Source organism: Durio zibethinus, chromosome 3, assembly GCF_047325235.1.
Source record: "Durio zibethinus cultivar Kanyao isolate XHJ-2024 chromosome 3, ASM4732523v1, whole genome shotgun sequence".
Classification (NCBI taxonomy): domain Eukaryota; kingdom Viridiplantae; phylum Streptophyta; class Magnoliopsida; order Malvales; family Malvaceae; genus Durio; species Durio zibethinus.
Window position 1 is genome coordinate 37,166,995 of NC_143164.1, and position 12,790 is coordinate 37,179,784.

Consider the following 12,790-nt stretch of genomic DNA (forward strand, 5'->3'; position numbering starts at 1 on the left):
TCCATATAAATCGTAAAAATGGAAAAGAACAATAATCGGACTATCGAGCCAAGCAAACAAATTCCAATCCGATTGGCTTCCATTTAACAAGTAAAACTAAAGCTTCAAGCAGTCAGCAATATATAATTTTAAAGTAATAGAAAAAAAATGTAAAAATAGAATTAAGGCTTTACCTTACTTTACTTACCCTAGGTTTTCTTCGGGAATGAGAGACCGAGAAGATGCTGATCTTGGGCCTCTCGCTCTGCGTCAAGAGAGGTATTATCTCCTCCGAAGCCGATACTGCTAAGCCACCATCAGCGGCCGATTCGGAGTTGCCAAGCACGATCAGTTCCACAGCATGATCCCCACCGTTAGTATCCGCTGAGGCCGCCATTATCACGTATTCCGGCGACTTGAATAGGGAAAAAAAAAAGGAAAAAATGGTTAATGTTTTTAGTAATTCGTTGGTGGAAGTGACGTGTCAACTGTCTAGTTGGTGGTACACGTGGCATAAATTGATTCGAGGGTGGACTTAAGAAATAGTTGATGAATTCTCTTCAGAGCAACCGTTCGATTTGATAAATTAAGGGGGCTTTGGACGGTTGGGATTTGAGCATTCTTTCTATGATCTTAAATTTTTTTTTTTTAAATTCAGAATAAATAAGTGATTTAATTTTTTAAATTAAAATAAAATATATCGTATTTGATAGATTAAGATAGATGATTGTAAGTTATGCATTTGATATAATTCGAATAAATAATTTCTGATAAAACTTGAAACAAAGAGTTTTTTATCAAAAAGATAAATTTTAACAAATTAAATCAATCATTTGTTAGTTATAATCTTTAATCTTTATTTTTTATTAATGAAAATAAATTTATATAATCGTACAATAAATAAATAACAAAATTTTATTAATATATTTTAAAATTAATTTTCATAATAATCATTAAATTATTATTTGATATAAAAATAATTTTAATAAATTTCAATTATTTATTAAATTCATAAATTTTAAATAAATTTTTAATTATATTACATACAAATTTTAATATAACGTTTCTAATAATAATTTTTTTTTTCATTATGTATCATTTTATACCATTCTATTTTGACATCCAAGCATGGTCCACTGGAAGTTGGTGCTGCTGTCGGCAAACATGGTCTTACTTTGACCAGCTGTTTACCGCAAATAAGTGTCTTTCTTCTTACACATGGAAGTCCCACCGACGACTTTGGGCTTCTTAATGCAAATCTACGGAATTGGATAATTTGCATTTTTTTTTTACTTTGAAAAAAAAATTTGAACAAAATTTTAATGCACCATTCTTTGAATAAAATTTGAATGATTGTTGTCACTACAACTACCGTATTTGAGCAAATGCCTTAACTTTTTTTGGGCAACTAACCATTCCATCGGTTTGCTATAATTACATTTGCTTTTTACGGTTCAAGATCATGATTATGATATTATAGGAAGCAGGACCATCACTTTTTTTGGTGATTGAAATAATGAAGAATCAACCTCCAGGAGGCAGGAGTTTATTGTTTTACCCGAGTAGCTAGTGGGTCCAAAACATTACGTTATTAATGTATTCAATCATATTCATAAACGAGTGATCATCTCTCTATCACTAAAAAACATAGGCAACGAAACCCGAATTTAGTTTAATTAATTTATATTATATAACTAATGAAATTTGAATTTAATTTAATTAACGTTTGTTATGTGTATTTGTTCGATCAATACTTAATTTGTTGAGAATAATGATTTAAATTTCATAAGAGATTTGTTTGAGATTTGTTTAAAATTTGTCAGATATTACTTAATGGATAAAAAGATTTACAAAAAAAAATTCTAAGAGAAAAAAATTCTTAATAAGTAAGTTTGACTTGTAAGAGAATAATTCTAAAAAGAAAGAGATTCTTAATAGTCAAATTTGATTTATAAGAGAAGAATTCTAAGAGGAGAGAGATTCTTAATAGATAAGTTTGTATGGTTATAAATAAATGAAGTTTCTACAGGATTAAGTATGAAAAAAGATGTAAGAGAATTATAAGGTTTTGTGGGATAGACATTTCATATGAGTATTGTGACTCTACATCTTATGAGTGTGTATGTTTATTTGTGAGTGGATTAGAGAAAACTGAGAGGGTCCACATAGATATGATATATGAAAGTATATAGATATGTGCTTGGTTATGTTGAAATGGTATACAAAGGTTTTAGATGGTCTACATAGGTATGATGTATGAGAGTATATAAGTATGTGTTTGGTTATGTTGAAAGGGTGTATAAAGATTTGGGTTTGTGTTTGTTTGGATTGAAAATATTTCATAAAATTAGAGGAGATTGCGAGTATCTTATGACTATTGATTGTTGAATGAGATTGATGATTTGATGTATGTTTGTAATTTTTTATAATTAATGAATCTTGTTTCTCATCAATGAATGTAAATTAATTGGACCGAATCTTATTATATTGTTGTCTCTTATATGTTTGATTTATTGTTTGATTTCGCTTCCGCTGATGTGATTAAATTAAAAATTTTTAACTCAACAAATGATATCAAAATTATGATGTTCCTCACCACAATTGTCATGTTATTATATTTTAAAATTGATTCATTCCTTCCTCAGCCGTCAATTTTTTTTTTAATTGTAGCCGTAGCCATGAGCCCTGTCCCCATGATTTCATATGAAACAGAGACATGATTTTCCATGAGGCTCAAAGCATTAAGCAAATCTTTCAAGCAAATAAAGAGACAACTTGGCACACTCCCTGTATTCCCTTCTCCAAGAGAAACTTCTAAATCTATAATTAGTGCATTTTTTTTTTTTTTTTGGTATGGCTTCTCTGATTCATTATCATCTTCTGATCACATATTGTCAAAAAAAAGAGAAAAAATCATGGACACTTGGGCCATGCCAACTTGTTTTTGTTGGTTGAATCATGGCTATGGGATTAATGAAGAGTATAAAAAATATTGGTTTTGCAAAGAATCCATATTTTCCGTCAAGCTCACAAAAATAAAAAAATTTAAAATTTGATTCAAAATCATAATATTCGGTTTAATTCAGTTTTATTATTTTGTTTGGATCAAATTTGAATATTAAATATATATATTAAGTTTTAATCGAATTTTGAATTAAAAGATAAAAAATTAAAAAAAATAATTCAAATCGAATTATATATATATATTTAATTTATATATATTTTAAATTTTTATAAAATAAAAATAATAATTTTATATCAAAATTTATCTAAATATATTAAAATAAATTTATATTAACATAATATATAAAATTTTAAAAATAAATCGAACTAATAAAATTTAATTTGACTTAATTTTGAATTGCATTTTACAAGTTCAAGATCATGATTATGATATTATAAGAAGCAGGACCATCACTTTTTTTGTTGATTGAAATAATGAAGAATCAACGTCCAGGAGGCATGAGTTTCTTGTTTTGTCCAGGCAACTAGTGGGTCCAAAACATGACGTTATTAATGTATGCAATCATGTTCATAAAAAAGTGATAATCTCTATATGAACAAAAAATTATTTGTAACGAAACTTGAATTTAGTTCAATTAACTTATATTATACAATTAATGAAATTTGAGTTTAATTTAGTTTACGTTTGGTATGTTTATTTATTTATTAATAAAATTAATTCTTGTAATCATTTAATATAATTTTACATATGTCTCATTACGATATTATTATAAAATTTAATATTTAGCTTCTAATTTATTTAATATTATTAATATAATTTATATTTATCTAAAATCATTAAATATAATTTATAATTATTCACATAAAATTTTCTCATATTTTATGTAAATTCATCATCATTTGTCACACTCTTGGATTCCCTTCTACAAGAGAAACTTCTAAATCTATAGTTAGTGGAAATTTTTTTTTTTTTGCTTCTCTGCTTCATTGTCATCTTCTGATCACATATTGTAAATAAAAAAAAAAATCATGGGTAATTGGGCCATGCCAACTTATTTTTGATGGTTGAAGCATGGCTATGTAATTAATGAAGAGTATAAAAAATTTTGGTTTTGCAGAGAATCCATATTTTCCCCAAAGCTCACTTCCTGTGATACTCTCCCTCTTCCATTTCCACGGTATCCAAGCCGTTTCAAAAAGCAATAAACTATTGCTTAAATTAGGAGAAAAAAAAAAAAAAACTTGAAATCGTAATATTCGGTTTGATTTTTTTATTTGATTCAAATCAAATTTAAATATTAAATATATATTATATTTGAATCAAATATTGGATAAAAAAATTAAAAATAAAAAAAATCGAATAAAATCCATTTATATATATTTTAATTTTTATAAAATAAAAATAATAATTTTAAATTAAAATTTACTTAAATATATTAAAATAACATAAAAATTAAAAATAATTAAAAATAAAAAATCGATAAACTAAATTAATAAAATTTGATTTAATTCGATTCAAATAAAATAAAATTTTAATTCAAATTTAAATTTAAAATTTTATAATATTATATAATATAAAAAATTTGATCCGAATTCGAAGCAAAACACTATCACTCCCAGCACAAATCACGCTTTTGGTGCAAAGAAAAAGTGTGTAAAAGTGTCAAATGCCCATGAAATCACTCACTCGTCTCGGCCACAGGCCATGAGGTAAAGACACATTTCAAAGAGTGAAAAGAAAAAGAAAAAGGTTTGTTTGGGAGGGAAGGGAAAATGGAGAAGAAAAAGAAGCTAAACCATCATCAACAAAACCCCAGATTTGCCTGGCATTGTAGCCTTGTTCTCTTCTCCGTATTCGCCATTTCCACAACAGCTCAAGCATTTGATTATGCTGATGCATTTACGAAGAGCCTTCTTTACTTCGAATCCCAACGATCCGGTCGGTTACCTTACAATCAACGTGTCACTTGGCGTGGCCATTCTGGCCTCACCGACGGATTGGAACAAGGAGTATAGCCCCAAACCCAAACTCATTGAATGTTTTATAAACAGGTTTTCCTTTTCACATCACTAATGTTGTTCCAAGTTCAAAGTTGTCTTGTTTTTAATTATAGGTGGACTTAGTAGGAGGATACTATGATGCTGGCGATCATGTCAAATTCGGACTCCCAATGGCTTTCACTGTAACAATGCTTTCGTGGAGTATCATCGAATTTCGTGATCAGATCGCTAAAGCCGGAGAATTGGAGCATGCATTAGAGGCTGTGAAATGGGGGACCGATTACTTCATCAAGGCACACACCAGCCGAAATGTATTATGGGCAGAGGTAGATATAACATTCATTGTTATTTGTATCAGTTCCATTCCCAAACATAGCTTTCAAATCATTGTGCTGCCATAGGTGGGTGATGGGGACACTGACCATTACTGTTGGCAACGCCCGGAGGATATGACCACCTCACGCCAAGCCTACAAGATCGATGAGAACAATCCAGGGTCGGATCTGGCCGGAGAGACGGCGGCTGCAATGGCGGCAGCATCAATTGTGTTCAAGAAAACAAACCCACATTACTCTCACTTACTCTTGCACCATGCCCAAGAGGTAGCGCACAAAGATGTTATTAGCTTGTAAATTATATGTTACATGACTGTTCAATGGAAAATGTTGTGTTTTTTTGGTGGTGTAGCTGTTTGAGTTCGGGGATAAGTATAGAGGGAAATATGATGGAAGCGTAGGGGTGGTGAAGGGCTACTATGCGTCGGTGAGTGGATACATGGACGAGTTGTTGTGGGCAGCTTTGTGGTTGCACCAGGCCACCGACAAAGAGGAGTACTTGAAGTATGTTATAAACAAGGCTCACTGTTTTGGTGGGATTGGTTGGGCCATGACAGAGTTCAGCTGGGATGTCAAGTACGCTGGGGTTCAAGTTATCGCATCGAAGGTAAACTCTCTGATCACTTCAAAAGTTCTCTCTGTCCGTCTCCAATTATTTAAATTTCACACCTTCAAATATGATATTATAATAAGACATAAATTAATATAAATAAATAAATTTAATAAAAAATTTAAAATATTTTATATTTTATATCAATATAAATTATAATATATAATTTTTATATAAAATATAATATAAATACATAAATTTTTTATATTTTATATAATACAAATATATCAATTATCAAATTTATAATTATCTATTTAATTACAGCCCAGTCCTGATTTTTTTTTTTTTACCGAAAAAACTATTTTGCTTAAAGTCAACCACTAAGGTCATTTCATAACTAAAATGAAAATATAAACATTAGGGGTCACTTCAGTTATTTCTTAGGAGTATTTCAAAATTTCTATGACGTCAAATCAACATCCATGAATCAATGCCTAGAACCCAAGTCTTAACCAATGTTTTGGTGTTTTTAATACGAGTATAAGACTCGAAACATTTAATTTTTTTTAAATTTAAAAATATTGATAAATACTTATAGCAAGAACAAAACAAATCCACACAATCTTAGTTTGGAAAATTATATATGACGACAAGGGAGTTGATGTGATATTTTTTTTTTCCGCCAGCTTTTGCTACTTTTAATAGATATATTCAGTACATTCTTTTTACGATTTGGTTCAATTTTGCTTTTTCCATTTTTCTTTTGTCCTCTTGGCTTTGAGGTCAAGTCCTCGAAATCTTCATGAAATTTTGCTTTTTCCTAGATTCAAAGATGTAATAATAGTTTAACTTTGAAACATACACTTTCCAATTTTTTTAAGCAAAGTTCACTGATAGAGTAACCCTTAATTAAGGTACCATCTTTAGAGTTTAAAACCAACAAAAAGTTGGTTTAATTGATAAGATTGTTCTCCTTAAATAAGTGATTTAGGTTCAAATTTAATTAATAGTTTTTTATTAAAATCATTTTGAATACAATATTTATAGTTACTATTCTTCAAGTTATCAAATAAAATATATTTTATTTTAATACGAAGATTGAAAAATCTATCTATCTCTGTATTTTTCGTACGAAAACAACAAAATCTTTAGAGTTAAAAAATAGGAGCACAAATTCATGTGTATCCAATGCCATTTGAATGCCAGTAGATTATTACCACGTGGCTTAAATCTAGTGGAAAAGAGTAGTAATTTTCTGTGCTTCAGCAGCAAATTGTTGCTGTTCCACAATCAGACCAGGGAAGGGAGATAGATATCAAAGGTCGATCATGCTCGTAGCAGAGCTGGAGTACTGATTTGGTTGTCTAAGCATTTTTAGGTAGGGCCTGGTACATGGATTTGGTCCCACTGCCAATCCAAGTGAGTGGATACAGACTCTTTCATTTATGAATGTTAGTCGTTTGCTGAGGCACACCTTCACTAGCTCGTTTATTTTTGTAGACCCACATTTTTTTGGCTCCATTTTTGCAGTAAATCTCTCTTATACCAGTGATTAGTCAGGACTGTGAGGAGATTACCAATGGTTCTTGCAGGAAAAGGAAAAATCTTCAGCTGAAACCTTTGAAGATTCAAGGAACAAAAATGCTTCTAATACCAAATTTTCTAGTTGAATCTTGGATCTTTCTTCAACTTTTAATGGGGATCGATTCTTTTAAGTATCTAAGATCTTATGAAACTTTAGGGTTAAAAATGAATTAAATATGAACGAACAAACGTATATATATGATTTGTTAGTTTAAAATTGGTCTGTTCGTTTATATTTATTTGTTTAAATAATAGGTTATTTGCGTTCGGTTTGTGTTTGTGAATTCATTCGTGAATATTAAACGAACATGTTCATAAATATATATAAATAAACACATTCATGAACAATAAATAAATTATAACCAAACAAATTTAAACAAACAAATCCTAAACAAACATAAATGAATTCAATCAAATATAAAAGAATTATAAAATAGGATTAAAGTAAATAATATAAATGTAATTTTATTAGTATTATTATAAATGAACAACAAATGAATAACAAATGAATTATAAATAAATGAGATTTAAACGAATTTATTCACTAATATAAATAAATCAAACATACTTCTGTTTATATTCAATTCATTTAATAATGAATATAAAAATGTTGTTTAAAATTATTTGTTAAATTTAATAAACGAACATAAATAAACAAAAACTATATAGATTTACAAATAATTCGTCGAAAGCTCTTATAATTTATACTCTCATAAAACTTTCATGTCTTCTATCAAGACAATGACATATTTTATCCCCTAACTTGTTCTTTGCAGTTGCTGGAGAAACAAAATCATAAGCAGCACGCTCATATTCTCAATCAATACCGATCAAAAGCCGAGTACTACCTATGCTCATGTCTCAACAAAAACAATGCCAGCAACAACATTGATCGTACCCCAGGAGGTCTTCTATACATCCGGCGATGGAACAACATGCAATACGTATCAACAGCAGTATTCCTTCTCACCCTTTACTCCGACTTCCTTCGTGACTCGAACAAACTCCTCGAATGCCCTGCCGGAACAGTGGATCATGAAGGGATCCTCAAATTTGCCAAATCTCAAGTAGATTACATATTAGGTTCCAATTCCATGAACATGAGTTATTTAGTTGGTTATGGTTCAAAATACCCCACAAGGGTGCACCATAGGGGGGCCTCAATAGTGTCATATAGAGAGAATAAGGGGTTCATTGGGTGCATCCAAGGTTATGACAATTGGTATAGTCGGCAAGAACCTAACCCTAATGTCTTGGTGGGGGCACTAGTCGGGGGACCAGATTGTCAAGATAATTTCATGGATCAAAGAGATAATTATATGCTGACTGAGGCCTGCACATATAATACAGCACCATTAGTTGGGGTTTTCGCTAGGTTCTCACATTTAGAGGATAACCATGAACTAGAATTGGTTGCTTCTTATTAGAAACAAATATATAGATAAAGTGAGAACAAAATAGTGTGGCTGAACTAAGGTGTTCAAACCCCATTTTATCGTACCCTTCATTTTTGTTGAATGTTCATAATAGTGAAAGTATAAACCATATAGTTCAACATATATTTTTCTCTTCCTTTATTTATTATTCATCTAAGCTGGCTAAAAGCTTGCTTGGGTTGAAATTATTGTGTCCAATGATTTAATAAAACCATATATATATATTTTATATAAAAAAGTTTAGACGAGAAAAGAGAAAAGATCATGTCATTTTAAGTTCAAGACATATTTATATTTATAATTAAAAATAAAATATTATATGGGTAAAGCTTAAAAAATATTTGAATTTCATTATTTGTATTCTTTTATGAATTTTTTTGTTATCATTTCTAGGATTTTATGATTTTTAATTATTTGTTTGTTTTAAATTATCAAGATAGATAGCTGAAAAACTTGCTCCCAAGTTCCTAAATTCAATACACACAAGTAAACTTTGGAAAACAACATGGGCCTACGGTATAAAAAAATGCCATGTTGGGGTGTTCATTATCTTAGGCCTGCCCTTCATCATGGTCCAAGATGATGGACCATTTATCGGTCCTGTGACAATTTTGTTACTTGGGGTTCAGCCCAATGAGTTGAAACTCTTTGCTGGTTCAGTCCAAATTGTACAATTTGTTAAAAGAATACATCAAGATTTAATAATTTTCATGAAAAAAAAAATTCTAGGTAAGGGTACTTGTGTCCTACAAAAATAGTTTACATGAGCAAGCAAAGCAAGTTAGAGGTTTTCCTGGCTGGGGCTGGGGCAGTACTCAGAGAGAATCAACGAACTGATATAAAAAGTTTCAGAGAAAGAAAAACAGCCCACATTGTCTATAATTGAAAGCTGTTTCAAAAAGGAGTACTGAACAGAAAATGCTCACTGCTTATGTACACGAAATCTGCTTCTCAAAGGGTTAGATATGGACGTACATGTCAGAAAGAAAGGTGACTTTTTCACGTGGGAACCGACACTTTATCACAATCGGGACACAAATGGCATATGGTAAGTGATCTCCCTGTAGGCCGCGAGCCCCGACGAGGAGCTGCTGTCTGAAAAAAACGCTGTTAATTTTTGTTACCTAGATGATATGCTGTGGTTATTAATTAGATATCAATGGATGTTAGGATTAGATTTTTCAACTGGAATTAGCTAACAGAAGCAATCATGTGCCAAAAACGATCATATTGAAATTAAAGACAATTTCTTAAAGCAAATACCAAATCTCTGATCCTTATCTACTTGCTGGTAGTCACCAAATTGTCAAAATCTTGCTCAATATAGATAGGCTTAAATTGCTTGAACAGTTCCTTCTTAAAGAGATTTCATTGACAATTTATACAAAAGCTATATCTAGAGTTTTCTTAATTAACAACTTGAATGTTTGCTAGTATTTTATACGTAATCCAGGAAGGAAAGTTCGAGTTTCTGGTCGGCCCACCAATGATTAGGCAATGCAACGAAAGACAACTACCTTAAGAATTCCAGACATGGTTTAATGATGTGAAAAGTTAATGTAATTAAGAGCAAGAAAGATGAATTTTGCTGCAGAAGTTTGGGAGTGGGAGCTCCATCCGATATGATAATTCAGTGATGAATTCAATGATTTTTTAAGGTTGGAAAAACTGTTAAAAGCAAGCAAAATGCCTCATTTAACATTTTCAAGCTTGGGTTCGATCAAAACTTTATAGTACTATGATCAATCAATGGCACACTGCCAGTAATCGGATGGTTGGGTGTTTGTGATCAGCCTAACCTCACATGACAGGACAACACCATAGATGATTATCTGTTCTTTTAAACCCTTCACCATCCTGGGTATACAAAGATGATAATGAAGAGATAGGAAACAAGTTCAGAAAAGTCTGTCAATTTCTGTTATTTGGTTGAAAGCATTGGCTTGTGAGCACCAAGACCACAGGATGATAATAAATAGCACCAAAATACACATCGGAAAATTTTTAAAGGTCATGGAAGCCCACTCTTAACCACGAAGTTGGGGACACTCAGAAGCTACATCTACAGTTGTAACCAGGCCTTATCATACTTGTATTCCCCACCCCAATCATGCACTTCTCCCCTTCTGATTCCTCCACATAAGGCTTAAGAGCTAAGGAGCACCATTTCCTCTCTCCTGTCGATTCTCTTCTCCTCCCTAAGTTTTAATCATGGTACAGTGTACCTTATAAAAGTTTTTCATTTGCATGCTTAAATACTTTCAACATTTCATGAATACTTTCTTTGTTATAATTTCCTGGATTTTGCTTTGGATGCTAACAGGTTTTGGTTGGAAGTCATGGTAAGAAAGATGGTTCAAATGATGAAAATGTCGTTGATTATCGGGGAATCCGGTGGACAAGTCAAAAATTGGTGAATGGCTTGTTGTAGCGCTCATCGTAGGTGCTTATGATGAACCTCAGGAGTTAGTTTGATTTATCTTGATCCAATATTTCCACTTTGTTAATATGAAAGGAAATTTTGATGCAGTATCTGAGCTCTCAGAGAGGATATGTGTGATGGGCATATCAATGAACTTAGTGACATATTTAGTTGGAGATTTGCATATTTCAGCAGCAAAATCTGCAACCATAGTTACCAACTTCATGGGCGCTCTCCATCTGCTTGGTCTCCTAGGAGGTTTCTTAGCTGATGCCAAACTTGGCCGATGCTTAACAGTTGCACTCTCTGCATCCATAACTGCCACGATGAGTTTTTTTTATACATAACTGCATCCATAACCTTGACTGATAAATGTTCTAATCTTGCATCAAGTGGTAATTTTATTAACACTGGCTACAACAATTCCGAGCATGAGGCCTCCTCCCTGTAATGACTATAGAAGACAGAATCATGAGTGCATTGAGGCAAATGGCCGGCAACTGGCTTTGCCGTATGCAGCACTATACACAATAGCACTTGGTGGTGGAGGAATGAAGTCTAATGTCTCTGGATTTGGCTCTGATCAATTTGACTTGACAGATCCCAAGGAGGAGAAGGCTATGATTTTCTTCTTCAATAGGTTCTATTTTTGCATCAGCATTGGGTCTTTATTTGCCGTGATTGTGCTGGTATATAAGCAAGACAATCTAGGAAGAGGGGGGAAGAGTTGCCAGACAGAAGATCAGTCATTATTTGTGGCTTAAAGGATCAGACAAAACTTATTGCATTTAACTGCTAGATAGCCATAGGAAAGCAGGCTTATAAATGTAAAAGAATTCCTGGTTCAGAGCTAGTTCCGACATACGAGTTGAAAATGTCGGGTTCTAGGAAATTTAGCAATCAAAGAGTGAGAGCTTTAATGCCAATACATCCAGAAAACCCAGTACATAACAAATGTTCACCAAACAAACAACAAATCCACAGCACAGAAGCAGAAAGCTGAGCTCTAAAGAATCACGTAAATTGTAAAGAAGGGCCGTCAGGTGCAGCTGTGGTGGTTTATACATCTCCTCTAAGAGGAAAAACAAGACATGTTAGAATTATTAACTTTTTTTTCTAGGCACATGAGAAACCCTGTTGTACTTGAGCTTCAAACTAGTTCAAAGTGAGCTCTCCCATCCCGTCCCTTATATCTTAATTAAATTAAACAGCTTATGAATTCGTATATCATAAAATATTAAAATTAATATATTTTATTTATATTTTATATAAAAATTATATATTAATATAAAAATATAAAATAGATTTTTTTTATTTTATTAAATTTATATATAATTATTATCAATATTTTAAATTATATTATCTTAATATTTTTTTATCATATTTATACCATATCATTAGTTATATTTTAAATTACGGCGTATGAATTTTTCTTCCCAAAATTCGAAGTTCTTGAATTAATAACTCTGCACCGGGATACTTCAACTCCAAGCAATATGGGATTCATTAATGTCTGTTT

The 12,790-nt window shown here is 31.5% G+C and overlaps 1 protein-coding gene and 1 pseudogene across 1 annotated transcript; both read left to right on the forward strand.

Annotated features, from left to right (window-relative positions):
• The first annotated feature begins 4,538 nt into the window (after window positions 1-4,538).
• LOC111283643 (endoglucanase 11-like) lies at window positions 4,539-8,968 on the forward strand. The gene is made up of 5 exons (XM_022872210.2): window positions 4,539-4,953; window positions 5,058-5,270; window positions 5,346-5,546; window positions 5,632-5,886; window positions 8,190-8,968. The coding sequence occupies exons 1-5, from the start codon at window positions 4,717-4,719 to the stop codon at window positions 8,838-8,840; spliced, it is 1,557 nt and encodes a 518-aa protein (XP_022727945.2). The 5' UTR covers window positions 4,539-4,716; the 3' UTR covers window positions 8,841-8,968.
• A 2,389-nt stretch (window positions 8,969-11,357) lies between these two features.
• On the forward strand, window positions 11,358-12,274 carry LOC149519825 (protein NRT1/ PTR FAMILY 6.4 pseudogene; annotated as a pseudogene).
• The last annotated feature ends 516 nt before the right edge of the window (window positions 12,275-12,790 follow it).

Excerpts from the sequence above, each read along its gene's own strand:
- LOC111283643 (XM_022872210.2), top strand. The coding sequence starts at position 4,717 with ATGGAGAAGAAAAAGAAGCTAAACCATCATCAACAAAACCCCAGATTT. Across the intron at positions 5,271-5,345 it reads GAAATGTATTATGGGCAGAG|GTGGGTGATGGGGACACTGA; the intron begins GTAGATATAACA and ends GTGCTGCCATAG. Across the intron at positions 5,887-8,189 it reads TTCAAGTTATCGCATCGAAG|TTGCTGGAGAAACAAAATCA; the intron begins GTAAACTCTCTG and ends TGTTCTTTGCAG.